This window comes from Hypomesus transpacificus, unplaced genomic scaffold (genome assembly GCF_021917145.1).
Source record: "Hypomesus transpacificus isolate Combined female unplaced genomic scaffold, fHypTra1 scaffold_31, whole genome shotgun sequence".
Classification (NCBI taxonomy): Eukaryota; Metazoa; Chordata; class Actinopteri; order Osmeriformes; family Osmeridae; genus Hypomesus; species Hypomesus transpacificus.
The window spans coordinates 1,921,567-1,942,928 of record NW_025813837.1 but is presented as its reverse complement, the minus strand read 5'-3'; the positions used below and the strand labels follow the sequence as shown (position 1 = coordinate 1,942,928).

At 41.1% G+C, this 21,362-nt stretch overlaps 4 protein-coding genes across 7 annotated transcripts; 2 read left to right on the top strand and 2 right to left on the bottom strand.

Moving 5' to 3' along the window:
* The first annotated feature begins 196 nt into the window (after nucleotides 1–196).
* On the top strand, nucleotides 197–6,368 carry LOC124464150 (prolactin receptor-like). Of its 2 annotated transcripts, none has more exons than XM_047016085.1 (9): nucleotides 197–284; nucleotides 1,895–1,993; nucleotides 2,153–2,285; nucleotides 2,853–3,022; nucleotides 3,766–3,938; nucleotides 4,062–4,203; nucleotides 4,312–4,408; nucleotides 4,506–4,575; nucleotides 4,705–6,368. In XM_047016085.1, exons 2-9 carry the CDS (start codon nucleotides 1,930–1,932, stop codon nucleotides 5,335–5,337), a joined length of 1,482 nt encoding a protein of 493 aa, XP_046872041.1. In that variant the 5' UTR covers nucleotides 197–284; nucleotides 1,895–1,929; the 3' UTR covers nucleotides 5,338–6,368. The 2 variants fall into 2 exon arrangements, with proteins under 2 accessions (XP_046872041.1, XP_046872042.1); XM_047016086.1 differs by lacking the exon at nucleotides 197–284 and adding an exon at nucleotides 1,133–1,150.
* On the bottom strand, nucleotides 6,127–8,422 carry LOC124464151 (selenocysteine insertion sequence-binding protein 2-like). 2 transcript variants are annotated; one of them, XM_047016087.1, is made up of 5 exons: nucleotides 8,257–8,422; nucleotides 7,824–7,990; nucleotides 7,223–7,377; nucleotides 6,807–6,978; nucleotides 6,127–6,640 (listed from the first exon to the last, which is right to left on the bottom strand). In XM_047016087.1, exons 1-5 carry the CDS (start codon nucleotides 8,400–8,402, stop codon nucleotides 6,513–6,515), a joined length of 768 nt encoding a protein of 255 aa, XP_046872043.1. In that variant the 5' UTR covers nucleotides 8,403–8,422; the 3' UTR covers nucleotides 6,127–6,512. The 2 variants fall into 2 exon arrangements, with proteins under 2 accessions (XP_046872043.1, XP_046872044.1); XM_047016088.1 differs by having other exon boundaries at nucleotides 8,262–8,342.
* A 507-nt stretch (nucleotides 8,423–8,929) lies between these two features.
* LOC124464149 (prolactin receptor-like) lies at nucleotides 8,930–15,101 on the top strand. 2 transcript variants are annotated; one of them, XM_047016083.1, is made up of 9 exons: nucleotides 8,930–9,017; nucleotides 10,628–10,726; nucleotides 10,886–11,018; nucleotides 11,586–11,755; nucleotides 12,499–12,671; nucleotides 12,795–12,936; nucleotides 13,045–13,141; nucleotides 13,239–13,308; nucleotides 13,438–15,101. In XM_047016083.1, the coding sequence occupies exons 2-9, from the start codon at nucleotides 10,663–10,665 to the stop codon at nucleotides 14,068–14,070; spliced, it is 1,482 nt and encodes a 493-aa protein (XP_046872039.1). In that variant the 5' UTR covers nucleotides 8,930–9,017; nucleotides 10,628–10,662; the 3' UTR covers nucleotides 14,071–15,101. The 2 variants fall into 2 exon arrangements, with proteins under 2 accessions (XP_046872039.1, XP_046872040.1); XM_047016084.1 differs by lacking the exon at nucleotides 8,930–9,017 and adding an exon at nucleotides 9,866–9,883.
* Nucleotides 14,860–21,276, bottom strand: LOC124464148 (selenocysteine insertion sequence-binding protein 2-like). Its single transcript, XM_047016082.1, has 17 exons — nucleotides 21,091–21,276; nucleotides 20,407–20,543; nucleotides 20,074–20,233; nucleotides 19,896–19,938; nucleotides 19,468–19,685; nucleotides 19,135–19,353; nucleotides 18,805–18,951; nucleotides 18,508–18,597; nucleotides 18,215–18,313; nucleotides 17,774–17,894; nucleotides 17,504–17,670; nucleotides 17,248–17,398; nucleotides 16,969–17,149; nucleotides 16,636–16,856; nucleotides 15,956–16,110; nucleotides 15,540–15,711; nucleotides 14,860–15,373 (listed from the first exon to the last, which is right to left on the bottom strand). Exons 1-17 carry the CDS (start codon nucleotides 21,097–21,099, stop codon nucleotides 15,246–15,248), a joined length of 2,418 nt encoding a protein of 805 aa, XP_046872038.1. The 5' UTR covers nucleotides 21,100–21,276; the 3' UTR covers nucleotides 14,860–15,245.
* Between the last annotated feature and the right edge of the window lie 86 nt (nucleotides 21,277–21,362).

The window sequence follows — 21,362 nt, the reverse complement described above, 5'->3', positions numbered from 1 at the left end:
CCCCGGCCGTTTTTTCACGTCACACAAGGCCACACCTAGTGAACTGTGAACAATCTTCATACCTGGAAAGATTTCCACTACAATGCAGCGTACAGGTAGTGAGTTACGTGCGAAATGCGCATGGCGATATCTTAACTTTAAATAGCCTACGCTTTGAAGAAATGCTCAATTGGAAATTTGAGTGCCAACAAAAGTAATTTTATTACTTCCACGGAATTAATTATGTTAATTTTAAAGTAAGAATTCCAGTCGGTCTATTGACAAGGAGTGACAGTGACATCCAGGTAAGTGCGAGTACGAAGGAAAAGCTTTCTGTGCGCACTTTAATTGTAGTCTACGATTTTTTTCATAAGGTTGAATGTTGAAAGTATTTGGCTTGTATTTGATTTGTTGTATAACCTTCAAGCAAGATATGAAACCCAAACTTGACTGAATATAAACTAGATAAACTACCTAGCCTATATGTTTAAGACAGACACTATAGTGTATTGTTTGATATGGTTTGGTGTGCTTTTTGTAGGTACAGTACATGTCGCATAGGATATGAGTGGTGGTATACCTTCACTCAGATCATCATTTAGATCACATTTGAACAGCTGACTGTCACCATACCTGACAAGGGGCGACATAGCAGTAATGTTACATCTTTGAAGCTCTCTGGTAATTGTAGCCTATGAGATAGGCTCGCCAACATCAGGTTCCTAGTCGTACATTTGGCCATACCGGATTATTTCCGATTTCGAAATTTGGGAACAGGTTATTTACATGTCAAGCGGGTTTTATAAGAGGTGGCCGTTGCGTGTGTAAATCGGAGCCTTGAGTGAACCTTGGTGTGGGCAAGAGAGCGATAGTGTACTGACGAGTATTGCAGTAGAGACACGACCTCTATTTAATTGAATTCATGATAGAAAAGCTGTTGTGATTATGAGCCTAATATTTGTGATGCCTACTTTGCAAAGAGTTTTGGCCATTTAAGAGAAAATGAAGGACCTGATCTACTATGCTATCACCAGCTATCAGAATGACCATTATCAATCCGGCTCTTAATTAACCTGTTCTTAACCGTTTCAGCGTCTCCGCTGAAGCTATTATGTTCAAACATTGCTATGACCTTCAGGAGAAAAACTGTGCCTGTATGTCCTTTAACATAGTAAGTCGCTCTGGATAAGAGCGTCCGCTAAATGACTAAATGTAAATGTAAACATTGTCGATGACAGATAATGTATCTGTTTTTACTAGACCTTTACAAAATGTTCTGGTTGATTCTAGACTGAAGGGCAGTACATGCAAGGGTAGGTTAAGGTAGAACTGGAATTATATTAAACTTTCCAAAAATAGTTAACATTTGTTCAGGTAATTATAACTTTCTCACAGAATCAACTCAGTGGAAAACTCTTAATGATTTCTGTCCGATAGAATATACTGTATGCACAATAATCTTATTTTTAAACTGAGCTATGTTTTAGAGAGGTTGAGTGATTTCCCTGTAGGTTACCCACCCTTCTCCCTCCCAACTATCACGTGTCCCTCTGAGCAACTTATTACTTATAATGTGTAAGAGATTTCAAAGGGATGTTTATTGGTGCCGGGGCTCATTAGAGTCTCTACAAAGCAAACAGTCATAACAAAACTAATGTGTGTGTGTCTGTTTAGGATAAATCGACTTAATTTCTTGGTCTGAGGGTCTGAAGACTTACTGTAAATAGCCACTTAGTGTCCTTGGAGGCAGTGTCTTATCAGATGCCACTCAGACTAGTCTTAAAGTCCATTACTAGATGTCTTGCCTGTGTTCAGTTATTTGTTTCCCCTCCATGTCTGTTGTTGTAAGTTAAAACAAGTCTGGCTACCCTGTAAACATGTGTAGCATCTTAATAATTTGTGATGTCATATTCAGGGTTTCCTGTTTCCTGCCAGAGGACTTGGGGGAAGATGTGGGAAAAGGTTCTGGTCAACCTAATGCCCCTGCTTCTTTTACCATTCCCTATATGCACTGGTAAGTCCCTGCAACATAGGCTTCAGTACATTTATAAGATATATTATATTACAGTGTATATTATATATTATATATTATATACATATTTACAGTGCTATGTTAGTTTGGGATTATGATGAGTTTATAGTTGGTTGTTGTTGTTTTTTGCTATACCACCAGGTGTGTCTCCACCAGGGCAACCTGTTCACCTTTACTGTAGATCTCCTGAGAAAGAGACCTTTACATGCCGATGGGAGCCTGGTTCAGATGGCGGACTGCCAACCACGTACATCCTTTACTACCAGAGAGAAGAGTAAGCACTTAAAATATAATGGATCTTAGTCCCACTAAGAAGTAGTTTACTGTGTTTCAGAAGTCTGTATTTACACCCCAATGAATCCTCTAAACTGTCAGTTATATTAGAGGAAATTGAAGCCGATTTTGTGTTTCCTTGATGGCCTTGTAAGTAAGGACGTTGTTAAAGATTCTGGACAAAGAACGAAAAGTGTAGCCAGTCCTTCTGTGTGTACTGGACACATGAACGCACAGCTAACCACACATAATTATTGATGCACTGCACTGCACTGAAGTCACGTCTCACTTCACTGAACATTTGGTTGTATAATACGTGCTGTGTATACTCCCCGTAGGTAATTACGTTGCATATCAGTGATAAGTAACTTTTAAGTCCATGGGACATAACATTTGACATTTATTCATTTACCAGACATTTTAATCGATTGGATTGTACAAATAGTGCTTGTAGAAAAGGACATTAGAAGATCTAGGGACAGAGTTCTGAAAGTATTTCATCGGTATGAGTCACGGCCTGAATTTCCTAACCTCCTGTCGTCATTGTTCATGTTTTGTTTCTGTGCAGTTCGGATGAAACCTTTGAGTGTCCAGATTACCAGTCTGCAGGGGACCACTCCTGCTTCTTTGACAGGACTCACACATCTATCTGGGTCACCTACAACATTACAATAGTGGCCTCCAACTCCCTGGGCAGAACCAGATCTGACCCCTTAGAAGTGGATGTTATGAATATAGGTAAGTACAGTCGTGGCCATAAGTTTTGGCAATGACTTATATTGTGTTTTGCAAAGTTTGCTGGTTCAGTATTTGAGGAAAATGTTTTTACATGCTTCACATGTTTCTATAGAATACAACGCATATTTCATATTTTTTTTTAAGATTTTTTGGGGCGAACATTTTCAATATATGCAAATAGTCCCCTCTTTTACAGCCGTCAGTCTGTTCTTAAAACCAATCAGAATGACAGAGTGATTTCACCTGGCTAGAACTAGTTCACACTTTCCCCTGTGCTAATGAAATGACTTACTGAACTTATGTTAGCAGTCATTTTATGCCGAGGGCCAGCAAGCTTTGCAAACACAAAATGTCTGTTGCTCCCAAATACTTTTGGCCACGGCTGTAAGTACATATAATAGTCTCACATAGATTGTGTACTGTGTGTACGGAAGTGTAGAAATGGTGTGACTGGTATGACAGCCGTGTACACGCTAACCAGGGTAGAATGAGGATGAACAGGTTTTTTCACTTGCAGTGTTCATCTCCTCATATAGCTATTACCACAAGTGGTTTTTCACCATAACATCAATGCTGCGTTGAATTTGTCGTATTACCATGAGGCAATTCGAAGTTTAATTCTACTTAAGAGCGTCTGCTAAATGACTAAATGTAAATGTACTTATATATAATGGTTTTAGTAACAGAAAAGTTGTAAGACTCACTCTGGATCCTTTGTTGGTTCGCTTTACGTGTGTTCACAGTGTATCCCAATGCCCCGGAAAATTTGACAGCATCAGTTGAATTCTTACCAAGTGAGGACAGCCCTTACCTGCTAATGACCTGGGAACCACCTCATGGACTGGATGTTCACTCAGGATGGACCACACCCACCTATCAACTGCGCATTAAACAAGAGAAACAGAACGAGTGGGAGGTCAAGACTATTCATTTTTGTCTATTTACTAATTAGGAGTTTATGATTAAGTTTTACTGTCTTCACTGTGTCACACGATCAACCTTTCACACCAGTTTGTTTTCTTCTGTTTGCCTTTTAAAGGAGTATGTCTCAGGCAAACAGACCCAGTTTGCTATATACAGTCTCCCCCCTGAGGCTCTGTTCATGGTCCAAGTGCAGTGCAGGATAGACCATGGCCTGTGGAGTGAATGGAGCCCCATGGTCTACGCTGAAGTCCCTAACTGTAAGCTTCATCCTTTTATATATTTCCCTTTGAATGAAAAGTCTGTATTTGCCAAATGTCTCTTATTGGTCGCACATTAGTAATACCCTGTTGTTGTTTGTTTTCCAGATACCAGATCAGATAAATCAGACTGGATTGTGGTTGGGGTCTCTCTGTCATTTATTGTTCTTGTGGGCACGTGTATCCTGTCTGTGAAGAGAAAATAGTGAGTATTCTGTCAACAGAAATGGCTTCATTTACGATAACGGATAGTTGTGTGTACCATAGTGAAAATTACATTTGAATCCTCTTTTTTTCCCCAGTATCAAGCATTGTGTTTTGCCACCTGTTCCTGGTCCAAAGATAAAAGGATTTGATGGACAACTCCTCAAGGTAATGAGTTAATCTGTGAAATGAAACTTCCTCAGTGTGCAAAGGGAAAATCTTCCTTATGTTTTTGTGAGAGAAAATAAAAACATAATTGCTCATGTAGTACTGATGATATGCATTCTGCCTCACCAGAATGGGCGGCCCGAGGACATTCTCAATGCTGTGTTCCAGCAGGGATTTCCTCCTACAGTGTCCTGCAAAGACCAATTGGAATATCTAGTTGTGTTTGACAGTAAGGAGTCAATGATGAATTCTCCAACAGAAAGCCACAGGCCTACTTCCACTGAGACCACCTCCATGTTGGATCCACCTTATTTCTATGCGGATTTACAGTCCATCCAAAACTTAAGTGCCCAACAACAGATAGATGCCTCAGAAAACCCTATTGCCAAACACATAAACAATATCAAAATTCAAGTCAACAGCCAAAACAACAGGGATGAAGAACTTCATATGGACAGAACCGCTGTGAATATGTTCTGTACCTCCACTGCGATTGGCTACGTGGATGTATCCAACGTCACTGAAGAGGAGCTAAATGAGAATCAGTTGAACTACAGTAAAGTCAGTGGGGTGGACACAAACAATGTACTCTTACTGCAGAGAGAAATTGTACAACCTAAAAGCCCTCCATTTAGGGAGAAAGGGAATCTAGAGGAGTTCACCAGTCAGAGGTCATGTTATCTTGACAAGACAGGACCCATACCAGGGGGGGTGAACACAGGATTGAAAGACAATGGCTATGTGGACACTATGCCTATGTAACCCATGCTGTAATGTTGTTTAAATGATGGTTGGACACTGAAATTACAGTACACACATCATAAAAAAACACAATGATAAAAAGGACTTCTCAGGGGGGAAACTACAGACTTTTAAAGACTATGACAATCCTAGTGTTTAAATCAACATGGTGTTCTTCATTCTGTGTTGATATACAATATGTATCAAGTTTATTGTGAATATTCATTTATGGTCATCGTTGGGTTCAAATGTACGGTGCATGCTGTCTTAACTCTTTCCAAGAATCTCAAGTAACCAAGCAATGGCAGTGATATACTACATTCTAGTTATATTACTAAAATAACAACTGCAACCATGTTGAAGTAGACTTTAGTTACACTCAAGCAACCTTGTTGCATGTATTTTATATGCAAAGTAATTTATTGTTTGGAGAAGAATTTACCTCAGAACTAACAATGTATACACATTTTTATAATGCTCTTTGTTATAATTATCACAAACTAGTAAACTATCATTTCTTTGTATTTTGCAAATAAATCAACACATAATTCCAATCCAAAGAAAATCATTTTACAATAGCTACCACAAAGTAAATCTGAAGAAAAATGTACATTTTAAATGCACCCTTGACAGGCAGTCCAAAATAAACAAGGAAAATTGTGATTGGCTCTACTTCGCAATACAATCATAATATAACCATTCCAGTGGATGCAGTATATTTCGGCTATGTCCAAGACAGGAAAAGCTACAGGGAAGCATGATGTTCAGAATGATACATCAAAACATGAATACAATTTGCAAGTTTACTTGGAACACTGGCAGAAAAGACAAATGTTTTAGTGCTATTGCAATGTTGTCCAAAAGTGTAAGCCTCAACAACAATCTTAGAAAGCAACAATAAGGCCACATTGTCTTCCTTACATTAATTATACTTGTCAATGATTGTTATTCATTCCAGGCACATTCGGTATATCACCTCTAAATCTTCCCAGGATAGTCACAAAGTATTTTTTATTATTATTAAACAGTCTAATAAATTCCTGTTGAGTGGTCTCGGTGTGATTCTTTTGGTCCATGGACAAGGGTCTAAGACCTCTGGTATCCATAAGCTGTTTCTAATCACACAATCCTATTAAGTCAAGTGTTTCCTTCATGGCTCAATGTTAGCGCTGGTATAGCCTGGTACACCTTTGTTGTCAGCTTGCCTCCTCTTCCGTCATCTGTGCTTTAGAGTCACTGGCTGCGGAGGAAGACTTGTATTTCTCCTCAAAGTTCAAGAGCTTGTGGTTGCATTCATTCTTCAGCATTTTCTTCCACAATTTGACTGGATGTAGAGAACACAAAACACAACAGGGTTCTTCATCCACACATGGTCAAGTAAACATCCTCATGACGTAAAAAAGACTAAGGAAATACCCTTGGGGACACTCAGGGAACTGTGTGGAACATGAGTGTACAGTTACTGGGTTGCCAGTTTGCCCTCCGCTTACTGTATTCGGGTTCCTCAACTTCCTCAGAGCAGGGAGGGGGCTGGGGCTCTGTATTGGGATGGGCCTCCAAATCTTCCTGCTCTGCCTGGGAGGTCATCTCCAGGTTCTCAATCATCACCTCGTAGGCCCTCCTCGCCTCAGACGACAGCTCGATCATCTTGTGATAATGATCCTAGAAGCAGAAACAAGGAGATGTTATTGTTTAGATGTTATGACTAGTGTTAACAATGCCTGGTAGCTGAGATGTGGTAAATGTTTGCACAATGACTAGTAATTACAGATCGTTATGAAATAACAATATAATTGTTCCTGTAACAAGTCATTGTATTCTTATTATATTTTTCTTATAATTACTTAATTACATACACAAAAACATCAGTGAGTTTGTTTGTTTCGTTCCACTGTGCGTGCCATACCTGTGCCCCGTCGTAATTAAAGACGCCCACCAGACTGACAGGCACGGCCTTGTTAACGCATCTGCCCAGAGCCTTCCTGGAGAGGGCAAAGACGAAGGGAACAGCCTGCTCTCGACACGTGTCGATGATGTTGTGCAGAGCCTCATCCAGACCACCTGATTGGACACAGAATGGGGAAAGGAAGGTGGATCATTGGTTTGAGTCTAACTTAAGTGCTGAATACTTGAACTCATTGGACGAGGGACATCAGGAGAGGTGGGGAGCGGGGAAACTGAATTATTGTCTCCTTTAACTCACCTGAAGTATACCTTATGTTTTCAGGTTATGTCCGGAAAGTATAGACACAGACTGGGGTTGGATGAGGATTTGAATACCTGGGTTCACATAATGAAATGAGACCATAGGAAGTAGATACACTACAGTGGTTCTTCATGATAGGATATTCTATATTGGTTAGCCTACGTCTATAATCATTAATGTTGTCGTTGTGAGTATGCCATATAACTTAAATTAATTAATTTAATCCAATTTAATTAATTATGATGTGAAAAATGTAGGCTATGTAGGCTGGTAACATGACATGACTGTAAATGATACGTACTTGGTGGTTTAACACACTTTAAGGCCTCGGTCTGGCCCATGGTTTGAAGGATATCGACCAGCTGGCCTAAAGTACATCCTCGTTCTCCCATGAGTCTGAGCAGCATACGACTGGGGCTGCCCTCCAGCTGCAACACTTTCAGAGAGCACATCTCCATCTCCTCTGAACTACACACAGGAGAGGGAACGGCAGTGTTTTCATTTGAACCTGGAGCGATATTAGTTTGTTTTTAGATAAAGGGAACGGTTGGTGTTGATGTGACCTCTGTCAAAAAGATAGGTTCTGGGAAATTCTGGAGATAAAAGACTTAAACGTATTGGCATGATATCGCCTACCTGCTACACTCGAATAAAAACAGGTGTGACATTCACAGCCCTCAGCAAAGATCACAGTAAACAGTAACATGGTAAGTTAATGGTTAAACAGCCATTACCTAACTTTAAATCGCCTGTCACTGCCGACCATCTCCCCAAGTTTTCTCCATCCTTTAATGTTGTTTTTATCCAACACATCGCACAACTTCCTGAAAACAGTCTCCTTCAAAAGGTTAATGTTCATGGACCGGTCGCAGTCCGACATCTCCAACACCTCCAACACTGTTCTCAATATTCTCAACACAGATTTCGGCTACGTTTGCAGGCTACTTCCTGAAAAAACAGGTGGTGATGCTAGACTTGTCTACGTGTTTCTTTCGGTTTTTACTGTAGTGCAGTTTGTAGCACTAAGGTAAAGCTTACAAACAGTGACCGTTTTCGTTTCTAGCGAGCTTTGAACGCCTCCTTTTCTCTCTTTATAAACAACGAGACATAGCCTAATCTAAATTAACCGGGCGTTCTTTATTGGAAAACACCCCTACAGACTGCAGTGCATTGCTCTGTTGAGTTCGGTTGCTTCCGTCCTATCGTAGTTACCCCGGCCGTTTTTTCACGTCACACAAGGCCACACCTAGTGAACTGTGAACAATCTTCATACCTGGAAAGATTTCCACTACAATGCAGCGTACAGGTAGTGAGTTACGTGCGAAATGCGCATGGCGATATCTTAACTTTAAATAGCCTACGCTTTGAAGAAATGCTCAATTGGAAATTTGAGTGCCAACAAAAGTAATTTTATTACTTCCACGGAATTAATTATGTTAATTTTAAAGTAAGAATTCCAGTCGGTCTATTGACAAGGAGTGACAGTGACATCCAGGTAAGTGCGAGTACGAAGGAAAAGCTTTCTGTGCGCACTTTAATTGTAGTCTACGATTTTTTTCATAAGGTTGAATGTTGAAAGTATTTGGCTTGTATTTGATTTGTTGTATAACCTTCAAGCAAGATATGAAACCCAAACTTGACTGAATATAAACTAGATAAACTACCTAGCCTATATGTTTAAGACAGACACTATAGTGTATTGTTTGATATGGTTTGGTGTGCTTTTTGTAGGTACAGTACATGTCGCATAGGATATGAGTGGTGGTATACCTTCACTCAGATCATCATTTAGATCACATTTGAACAGCTGACTGTCACCATACCTGACAAGGGGCGACATAGCAGTAATGTTACATCTTTGAAGCTCTCTGGTAATTGTAGCCTATGAGATAGGCTCGCCAACATCAGGTTCCTAGTCGTACATTTGGCCATACCGGATTATTTCCGATTTCGAAATTTGGGAACAGGTTATTTACATGTCAAGCGGGTTTTATAAGAGGTGGCCGTTGCGTGTGTAAATCGGAGCCTTGAGTGAACCTTGGTGTGGGCAAGAGAGCGATAGTGTACTGACGAGTATTGCAGTAGAGACACGACCTCTATTTAATTGAATTCATGATAGAAAAGCTGTTGTGATTATGAGCCTAATATTTGTGATGCCTACTTTGCAAAGAGTTTTGGCCATTTAAGAGAAAATGAAGGACCTGATCTACTATGCTATCACCAGCTATCAGAATGACCATTATCAATCCGGCTCTTAATTAACCTGTTCTTAACCGTTTCAGCGTCTCCGCTGAAGCTATTATGTTCAAACATTGCTATGACCTTCAGGAGAAAAACTGTGCCTGTATGTCCTTTAACATAGTAAGTCGCTCTGGATAAGAGCGTCCGCTAAATGACTAAATGTAAATGTAAACATTGTCGATGACAGATAATGTATCTGTTTTTACTAGACCTTTACAAAATGTTCTGGTTGATTCTAGACTGAAGGGCAGTACATGCAAGGGTAGGTTAAGGTAGAACTGGAATTATATTAAACTTTCCAAAAATAGTTAACATTTGTTCAGGTAATTATAACTTTCTCACAGAATCAACTCAGTGGAAAACTCTTAATGATTTCTGTCCGATAGAATATACTGTATGCACAATAATCTTATTTTTAAACTGAGCTATGTTTTAGAGAGGTTGAGTGATTTCCCTGTAGGTTACCCACCCTTCTCCCTCCCAACTATCACGTGTCCCTCTGAGCAACTTATTACTTATAATGTGTAAGAGATTTCAAAGGGATGTTTATTGGTGCCGGGGCTCATTAGAGTCTCTACAAAGCAAACAGTCATAACAAAACTAATGTGTGTGTGTCTGTTTAGGATAAATCGACTTAATTTCTTGGTCTGAGGGTCTGAAGACTTACTGTAAATAGCCACTTAGTGTCCTTGGAGGCAGTGTCTTATCAGATGCCACTCAGACTAGTCTTAAAGTCCATTACTAGATGTCTTGCCTGTGTTCAGTTATTTGTTTCCCCTCCATGTCTGTTGTTGTAAGTTAAAACAAGTCTGGCTACCCTGTAAACATGTGTAGCATCTTAATAATTTGTGATGTCATATTCAGGGTTTCCTGTTTCCTGCCAGAGGACTTGGGGGAAGATGTGGGAAAAGGTTCTGGTCAACCTAATGCCCCTGCTTCTTTTACCATTCCCTATATGCACTGGTAAGTCCCTGCAACATAGGCTTCAGTACATTTATAAGATATATTATATTACAGTGTATATTATATATTATATATTATATACATATTTACAGTGCTATGTTAGTTTGGGATTATGATGAGTTTATAGTTGGTTGTTGTTGTTTTTTGCTATACCACCAGGTGTGTCTCCACCAGGGCAACCTGTTCACCTTTACTGTAGATCTCCTGAGAAAGAGACCTTTACATGCCGATGGGAGCCTGGTTCAGATGGCGGACTGCCAACCACGTACATCCTTTACTACCAGAGAGAAGAGTAAGCACTTAAAATATAATGGATCTTAGTCCCACTAAGAAGTAGTTTACTGTGTTTCAGAAGTCTGTATTTACACCCCAATGAATCCTCTAAACTGTCAGTTATATTAGAGGAAATTGAAGCCGATTTTGTGTTTCCTTGATGGCCTTGTAAGTAAGGACGTTGTTAAAGATTCTGGACAAAGAACGAAAAGTGTAGCCAGTCCTTCTGTGTGTACTGGACACATGAACGCACAGCTAACCACACATAATTATTGATGCACTGCACTGCACTGAAGTCACGTCTCACTTCACTGAACATTTGGTTGTATAATACGTGCTGTGTATACTCCCCGTAGGTAATTACGTTGCATATCAGTGATAAGTAACTTTTAAGTCCATGGGACATAACATTTGACATTTATTCATTTACCAGACATTTTAATCGATTGGATTGTACAAATAGTGCTTGTAGAAAAGGACATTAGAAGATCTAGGGACAGAGTTCTGAAAGTATTTCATCGGTATGAGTCACGGCCTGAATTTCCTAACCTCCTGTCGTCATTGTTCATGTTTTGTTTCTGTGCAGTTCGGATGAAACCTTTGAGTGTCCAGATTACCAGTCTGCAGGGGACCACTCCTGCTTCTTTGACAGGACTCACACATCTATCTGGGTCACCTACAACATTACAATAGTGGCCTCCAACTCCCTGGGCAGAACCAGATCTGACCCCTTAGAAGTGGATGTTATGAATATAGGTAAGTACAGTCGTGGCCATAAGTTTTGGCAATGACTTATATTGTGTTTTGCAAAGTTTGCTGGTTCAGTATTTGAGGAAAATGTTTTTACATGCTTCACATGTTTCTATAGAATACAACGCATATTTCATATTTTTTTTTAAGATTTTTTGGGGCGAACATTTTCAATATATGCAAATAGTCCCCTCTTTTACAGCCGTCAGTCTGTTCTTAAAACCAATCAGAATGACAGAGTGATTTCACCTGGCTAGAACTAGTTCACACTTTCCCCTGTGCTAATGAAATGACTTACTGAACTTATGTTAGCAGTCATTTTATGCCGAGGGCCAGCAAGCTTTGCAAACACAAAATGTCTGTTGCTCCCAAATACTTTTGGCCACGGCTGTAAGTACATATAATAGTCTCACATAGATTGTGTACTGTGTGTACGGAAGTGTAGAAATGGTGTGACTGGTATGACAGCCGTGTACACGCTAACCAGGGTAGAATGAGGATGAACAGGTTTTTTCACTTGCAGTGTTCATCTCCTCATATAGCTATTACCACAAGTGGTTTTTCACCATAACATCAATGCTGCGTTGAATTTGTCGTATTACCATGAGGCAATTCGAAGTTTAATTCTACTTAAGAGCGTCTGCTAAATGACTAAATGTAAATGTACTTATATATAATGGTTTTAGTAACAGAAAAGTTGTAAGACTCACTCTGGATCCTTTGTTGGTTCGCTTTACGTGTGTTCACAGTGTATCCCAATGCCCCGGAAAATTTGACAGCATCAGTTGAATTCTTACCAAGTGAGGACAGCCCTTACCTGCTAATGACCTGGGAACCACCTCATGGACTGGATGTTCACTCAGGATGGACCACACCCACCTATCAACTGCGCATTAAACAAGAGAAACAGAACGAGTGGGAGGTCAAGACTATTCATTTTTGTCTATTTACTAATTAGGAGTTTATGATTAAGTTTTACTGTCTTCACTGTGTCACACGATCAACCTTTCACACCAGTTTGTTTTCTTCTGTTTGCCTTTTAAAGGAGTATGTCTCAGGCAAACAGACCCAGTTTGCTATATACAGTCTCCCCCCTGAGGCTCTGTTCATGGTCCAAGTGCAGTGCAGGATAGACCATGGCCTGTGGAGTGAATGGAGCCCCATGGTCTACGCTGAAGTCCCTAACTGTAAGCTTCATCCTTTTATATATTTCCCTTTGAATGAAAAGTCTGTATTTGCCAAATGTCTCTTATTGGTCGCACATTAGTAATACCCTGTTGTTGTTTGTTTTCCAGATACCAGATCAGATAAATCAGACTGGATTGTGGTTGGGGTCTCTCTGTCATTTATTGTTCTTGTGGGCACGTGTATCCTGTCTGTGAAGAGAAAATAGTGAGTATTCTGTCAACAGAAATGGCTTCATTTACGATAACGGATAGTTGTGTGTACCATAGTGAAAATTACATTTGAATCCTCTTTTTTTCCCCAGTATCAAGCATTGTGTTTTGCCACCTGTTCCTGGTCCAAAGATAAAAGGATTTGATGGACAACTCCTCAAGGTAATGAGTTAATCTGTGAAATGAAACTTCCTCAGTGTGCAAAGGGAAAATCTTCCTTATGTTTTTGTGAGAGAAAATAAAAACATAATTGCTCATGTAGTACTGATGATATGCATTCTGCCTCACCAGAATGGGCGGCCCGAGGACATTCTCAATGCTGTGTTCCAGCAGGGATTTCCTCCTACAGTGTCCTGCAAAGACCAATTGGAATATCTAGTTGTGTTTGACAGTAAGGAGTCAATGATGAATTCTCCAACAGAAAGCCACAGGCCTACTTCCACTGAGACCACCTCCATGTTGGATCCACCTTATTTCTATGCGGATTTACAGTCCATCCAAAACTTAAGTGCCCAACAACAGATAGATGCCTCAGAAAACCCTATTGCCAAACACATAAACAATATCAAAATTCAAGTCAACAGCCAAAACAACAGGGATGAAGAACTTCATATGGACAGAACCGCTGTGAATATGTTCTGTACCTCCACTGCGATTGGCTACGTGGATGTATCCAACGTCACTGAAGAGGAGCTAAATGAGAATCAGTTGAACTACAGTAAAGTCAGTGGGGTGGACACAAACAATGTACTCTTACTGCAGAGAGAAATTGTACAACCTAAAAGCCCTCCATTTAGGGAGAAAGGGAATCTAGAGGAGTTCACCAGTCAGAGGTCATGTTATCTTGACAAGACAGGACCCATACCAGGGGGGGTGAACACAGGATTGAAAGACAATGGCTATGTGGACACTATGCCTATGTAACCCATGCTGTAATGTTGTTTAAATGATGGTTGGACACTGAAATTACAGTACACACATCATAAAAAAACACAATGATAAAAAGGACTTCTCAGGGGGGAAACTACAGACTTTTAAAGACTATGACAATCCTAGTGTTTAAATCAACATGGTGTTCTTCATTCTGTGTTGATATACAATATGTATCAAGTTTATTGTGAATATTCATTTATGGTCATCGTTGGGTTCAAATGTACGGTGCATGCTGTCTTAACTCTTTCCAAGAATCTCAAGTAACCAAGCAATGGCAGTGATATACTACATTCTAGTTATATTACTAAAATAACAACTGCAACCATGTTGAAGTAGACTTTAGTTACACTCAAGCAACCTTGTTGCATGTATTTTATATGCAAAGTAATTTATTGTTTGGAGAAGAATTTACCTCAGAACTAACAATGTATACACATTTTTATAATGCTCTTTGTTATAATTATCACAAACTAGTAAACTATCATTTCTTTGTATTTTGCAAATAAATCAACACATAATTCCAATCCAAAGAAAATCATTTTACAATAGCTACCACAAAGTAAATCTGAAGAAAAATGTACATTTTAAATGCACCCTTGACAGGCAGTCCAAAATAAACAAGGAAAATTGTGATTGGCTCTACTTCGCAATACAATCATAATATAACCATTCCAGTGGATGCAGTATATTTCGGCTATGTCCAAGACAGGAAAAGCTACAGGGAAGCATGATGTTCAGAATGATACATCAAAACATGAATACAATTTGCAAGTTTACTTGGAACACTGGCAGAAAAGACAAATGTTTTAGTGCTATTGCAATGTTGTCCAAAAGTGTAAGCCTCAACAACAATCTTAGAAAGCAACAATAAGGCCACATTGTCTTCCTTACATTAATTATACTTGTCAATGATTGTTATTCATTCCAGGCACATTCGGTATATCACCTCTAAATCTTCCCAGGATAGTCACAAAGTATTTTTTATTATTATTAAACAGTCTAATAAATTCCTGTTGAGTGGTCTCGGTGTGATTCTTTTGGTCCATGGACAAGGGTCTAAGACCTCTGGTATCCATAAGCTGTTTCTAATCACACAATCCTATTAAGTCAAGTGTTTCCTTCATGGCTCAATGTTAGCGCTGGTATAGCCTGGTACACCTTTGTTGTCAGCTTGCCTCCTCTTCCGTCATCTGTGCTTTAGAGTCACTGGCTGCGGAGGAAGACTTGTATTTCTCCTCAAAGTTCAAGAGCTTGTGGTTGCATTCATTCTTCAGCATTTTCTTCCACAATTTGACTGGATGTAGAGAACACAAAACACAACAGGGTTCTTCATCCACACATGGTCAAGTAAACATCCTCATGACGTAAAAAAGACTAAGGAAATACCCTTGGGGACACTCAGGGAACTGTGTGGAACATGAGTGTACAGTTACTGGGTTGCCAGTTTGCCCTCCGCTTACTGTATTCGGGTTCCTCAACTTCCTCAGAGCAGGGAGGGGGCTGGGGCTCTGTATTGGGATGGGCCTCCAAATCTTCCTGCTCTGCCTGGGAGGTCATCTCCAGGTTCTCAATCATCACCTCGTAGGCCCTCCTCGCCTCAGACGACAGCTCGATCATCTTGTGATAATGATCCTAGAAGCAGAAACAAGGAGATGTTATTGTTTAGATGTTATGACTAGTGTTAACAATGCCTGGTAGCTGAGATGTGGTAAATGTTTGCACAATGACTAGTAATTACAGATCGTTATGAAATAACAATATAATTGTTCCTGTAACAAGTCATTGTATTCTTATTATATTTTTCTTATAATTACTTAATTACATACACAAAAACATCAGTGAGTTTGTTTGTTTCGTTCCACTGTGCGTGCCATACCTGTGCCCCGTCGTAATTAAAGACGCCCACCAGACTGACAGGCACGGCCTTGTTAACGCATCTGCCCAGAGCCTTCCTGGAGAGGGCAAAGACGAAGGGAACAGCCTGCTCTCGACACGTGTCGATGATGTTGTGCAGAGCCTCATCCAGACCACCTGATTGGACACAGAATGGGGAAAGGAAGGTGGATCATTGGTTTGAGTCTAACTTAAGTGCTGAATACTTGAACTCATTGGACGAGGGACATCAGGAGAGGTGGGGAGCGGGGAAACTGAATTATTGTCTCCTTTAACTCACCTGAAGTATACCTTATGTTTTCAATCCTAATGACATGTTGACACTTGCTAAGCCTCAGGCTGATTCAGGCCATATGCGGAATTTATGTCTCATCATGTTTACATTCTCTTTCTCAAGAACATACCTATCTCTGGGTTATTTTTCTGATGAATTTTTCTGATAGGTCCTATTTAAAAAGGCTCTCTGGAAGAATGTTGTCGAGGACTGACAAAAAACCTGTTCAGTTATTTCACAACTCACAAGTCTATAACTAGATACAACTTTAGATCCTTGGAATTAAACTGTGGTTGGAGAAAGTGCATGTTCAATACCATCTGTGCCTGTGTCCTGTAAGTCTGCTGTATGAAAGTGAAATAAACCAGCTACACTGCTTCATGGGTTACCTTTATACTGACTGCGTTCACAGTTAGGGGAGATGATAACACATTTGATCTTTCTGAGTTTGAGGTGCTTGAGGACCTCTCTCAGGCCCATGACCAGACGCCTCTTCATCCGCGCCTTCATGGGGTCCTTCTGGTACAGGCGGTCCTGGAAGCGAACCAGCTCCTTCAGCAGGTTTGTCACACACTCGTCCACATCTTTACTCAGCACCTGGCTGCAGTAACTGACACACACAGGGACGGATAGATAGCACGCGTTAGCCTTTTTTTGGGCAGTTCCCGTCCGTGAATATTGATCCGTACATGCCAGGGTGTCTTATCCAGTGCCGTCCTTACTCTCGAAATTTCCGGCTGTGGATTTTTGGCCGACGGGGAGGGCAGGACAGCGTCGGAGTGGTCTGATCGTCCGATTCCGCCTCTTTCTTTTCAGATGTTTCCTCCATCTCCTCCTCGGCCTCTTTGGTCACCTCGTCCTCCTCCTCGTCCTCCGCGAGGCCCGGGGGACTGCTCGTGTCGTCTTATCAAACAAACACAACCTCGAATCAAATGGAAGCTATCCCTCTGACCGCCTTACGGTTTCATACAGCTTGCTGACTGGCTGAATGGGACTCTGACCTGCAGAGTCCTCCAGCTGCTCCTGAGCCGTGTCTGCTGTTTCACAAGGCTCCTCTGTAGCAATGACGGGTGTGGACTCACTAGAGGGCACCAACCCTCTCTCCTCCAGCAGGCGGTTCTGCTTCCTCTCCTCCCTTTCTTTCAGAATAATCTTCACAGAAGGAAAACACACACACGCAAAAATACAGTATATTTAACGTAAGCCAGTCTGTAGAATATCCATGCATGTTTGACCTTTGCACTCGGTGAGACTGACCTTTTTCAGGGGCGTGGGCTTCTTGGCTTTGGGGACTTCCCTCTGCTTGCCCTTCTTAATCAGTGGACTGGTGGAGTCGAGAGGATTGTGGGCCACCTTGTCCTGCTGCCATGGAAGTTTCTTTTGGACAGGTGGGTTCTTGTGGCCAACAGGTAGGGCTCCACCAACTAAAGGATGACAAGAGATTAAAACGGCGTTGTGCTAAGTTCTCTCGATACTCTCAGGTCTTAGAACAGAGAGTAAGGAGGTAGTTGGCATCCACCGGCTCACCTGAGAGGATGACTGGCTTGGCGTCCTGCATGGATTTATTGGTTTGCTGTTTCTTCTCCAGGACCGCCAGCATGTTTCCGATGTCGAGCTGAACAGGGACCTTGCTCTTCTTCCCTCCAGTCTTCTCCCGTTTCACAGAGTGAAAAGCGGCAATTCATAATCATTTCAATAATTGTGGTTACATAAAGTACCAAAGATTATATTGTGGATGTAAGAAAAGCATATTCATTTAGCAGACGCTTTCATCCCAGATGATACACCGCACGGGGAGGGATTTGGACCTGCAATCATTTGATCTGCAGTCAAATGCTTTAACCACTGAGCTATACCCTCCCCTTAGATTCATTCATTTCAAGTGATATCAGTGCTAGTCATAAACACTAGCACTGCATCTTGATCATTTTGATGATGTAAGCGCTAATAATTACATAAATGGCCGACCTGTCCCTTTTTACTCTCTGACGGGAGAGGTTTTCCTGCACTGGCTTTGTCTTTGTTTTGATCACTTGGTTGAAGACCAGTCCGTTCCTTCTGAATTTCCTGCAGGTAGAGTGAAATAAAAATAATTACAAAAGAAAGCTGTAATCAAATCAATTAGGAAGTTACATCGCAAATGCATGTCTAGGATCGTTTAAAAGTAATAAAACATAACTGTATGTAAAACATGCATGCCTTGTGAAAGCCTGGGTAGAGGGCCTTAATCACCTCAGGATTTCTTAAGGAGATTTTTATACCTCGTTGTTTGTTTTTGCCATGACAGTAGAGCTCTGTACTTTAGGGGTGCTGGCAAACGCAAAAGACAGATCTGGAAACTCCTCTTCATCCTGAGAATAGACAGTCACTTTCACTTAATATAATTTCAAATACGCTTCTGAAAAATATCTGATACAATTTTAGTTCAGGTGATTTCCATGTCGGAACCATGGGACACACAGTGTGATAACGGCCACAGTTATAAAATTATTGCTGTGGGTGGATGAAACATTTAAATGTATAATAACTTAAAAGAAATTATAGCAGAACTAACTTACCTCCAACTTGGGTGGCTCCTGATGAACCAACACATCCTCAGATTCCTCCACTTCCTGTTCCCCTGCTGCCTTAGACTTCTTTTTCTTCTTCCTCTTCTTCTTCTTCTCAGACGCTTCCTCTTCCTGTTGTACAGGCGTTTCCTCCGTCTAAAATGATAAGCAATCAGTGACTACGTGAATGGAACTTCTCTGGGCACATTCAGATGACGACTCGATCGCTGAAATGACAGTTGCTGCTGTGATGGTACAGCGGAACAGAGGGAGACGCATTGCCAGGTGGATGACAGGTATGCATTAACATTTGTATGCATGTGAGCATTCATACTGTACCTGGGAGGTAGTGCTGGTACTGGTCCTCTCCTTCAGGACCAGTTTCTTTGGAGGCTGAGAGGCGATGTTCGCCCAGGAGGTCACTGATGGAGCAGAGCTACTGATCTGGGACCTGGCCTCAGACAGACGACCTGGTGCTACGGTTGACGAAGCGGGTCCAGTTTCAGAGAAGGCGACCTCCCGATTGGAGTCGGGTCTTTGCCCTTTTCTTAATGCCGCCTACAAATGGCAACGTTGGTACACGTATCAGCATTGGTGACATTAGCTACATTACTACTACATTGGCTAGTCTCATTAGCATTCATTACTTCACAGTGAATGTATTAGACCTGCCTTTGCAATAGGTGCTGGTGACTGAGGTTGGGGCATGGTGGATGGCGGGACAGACCTCCAGCCTCCGGGTTTCTCCTTGGAGGGAAGTGTCGGACTTCCAGGTGCCACAATTCCCAACTCAGGGAAATCTGCCATTTTCACCTGGAAGGTGACTTTGTCGGGTTGTGCTGTTTTCAATCTCTCGGCTGATATCGGGGCAGATCTAGTCCCTCCAAAACCTGAAGGAGAAACACATAAATGAAGAGTTATCTAAAATCCTGGTATGCCTGGTCTTCTCGAAGGGCACAGTACTACTAGAAAATTATACATACAGTAATAAATAATGTACTCACATTTATAAAAATGGTCACTCACTATGCAGAACTAATCAAACAAGATATTGGACAGTCTGAATCAACTACACATGAAGAAAAAGTGCACATTTTCACCTTTTCTCTGAGTCTCCAACGATCTCCTGTTAGTGTTTTTGTCCTGAAGGGTAAGAATTAAAGTCAGACCTTTTTGAAGCCTTTGTATTATAATTATTTTTTATTTTTCTTACGTAAACGTGATATTGCAGGGTTACACATTTGTGCATCAAAAGGGCACAGATAAACTGGAATTGACCTTCATCTGCTGATCACATAAGGATCTTTCTCTGAGTGCGTTGGGTTCCGTGGTCCCTCTGGAACGACGGCTGTTGCCATGGTCATGCTTGTTCTCTGCGTCACCCCGTAATCCCTCCGTGGTAGACGGCCTCTGCCTGGATGAAGCACCTGACACGCTTCTGGATAGGGTCACAGACACGGTTCCATTACCAAATGAATGGTCACGTGACAAATGCTCCACGATGCTTTTTCTTGTGTGAGCTAGATACCTGATATGTATGATTCAATGGATATGTGTATGTGCTTGTACGTGGAAGCACTGTGTGTAATGTCTTTGGATTTGACATCCTACCTTCTTGAACTTTGCTCTGATTTATAGGGGTTTTGTTTGTTCAGGGGGTTTGACGAAGGTGTTCCAGGCTGATGGGGTTCGAAGGCCCTCTGGGTTTTCGGTACAAAGGGCTGAACAGCTGGCGACAATTGACTTTCCTGACAGCAAAGGAAAAGTAGCGTTAACACCTCTGAGAGCTGACAGGCCGAGTTCTGCTGGTTGAAGACTCACAAGTAGTTAAATGATTCTGGTTATGATTGCTATGTCCTAAAACAATGGCCATGCAAATGTAGGTGCATGCAACATAGTTCATTAAGCAGTTAGCCTGTTTAATTAAGCAGTTAGCTATCTACCTCAGTCAGTCTTGGACTAATTCAGCCGATGCTTGTAGTAGTCTTGCTAGCTAGTGCTAGCTAGCTATTGCAGCTTAACTACACGTTAGCTAGCATGAGTAGGCTAGTTAGTAAGCTTAAGTTACTCAACATCGCCTGTCAAAACGAATGGCCAAAACTACAATATATTGAATAACATTCGGTCTTCAAGCGCAAACGCTGAGCTTTGTTTAGTTAAATAGTTGCAGAACATAGCCTATAAGTAAACCAGAGTTATACCCAAGTTAGACTTAAGCATTACCGCACTCTATTTAGTTAGCTAGCTAGTTCTGAAGGCATATGCACATAAGTGTAAATTCACAAATGTCCTCACCATGTCCATCTTGTCCTTATGTTTGCTTGTGTGGCTTGTCAAATATTCATGGTTAAGTCTATGATGTACCAGACCAACTACCAATATGCACAACTGACATGTGATCAGCAACTGCTACTTTGACATGATAGCTAACCTTGCTAGCTAGCGAATGGGTCTAGTGGTGCCTGTTTACATTTTGCCAAATGAGACTTTATGAAGTCCGGTCCGTATGAGAGCAACAGTGTCCTCGTGTGGTGAGGTATTGTTCATCGCAGAGATTTGTAACCACA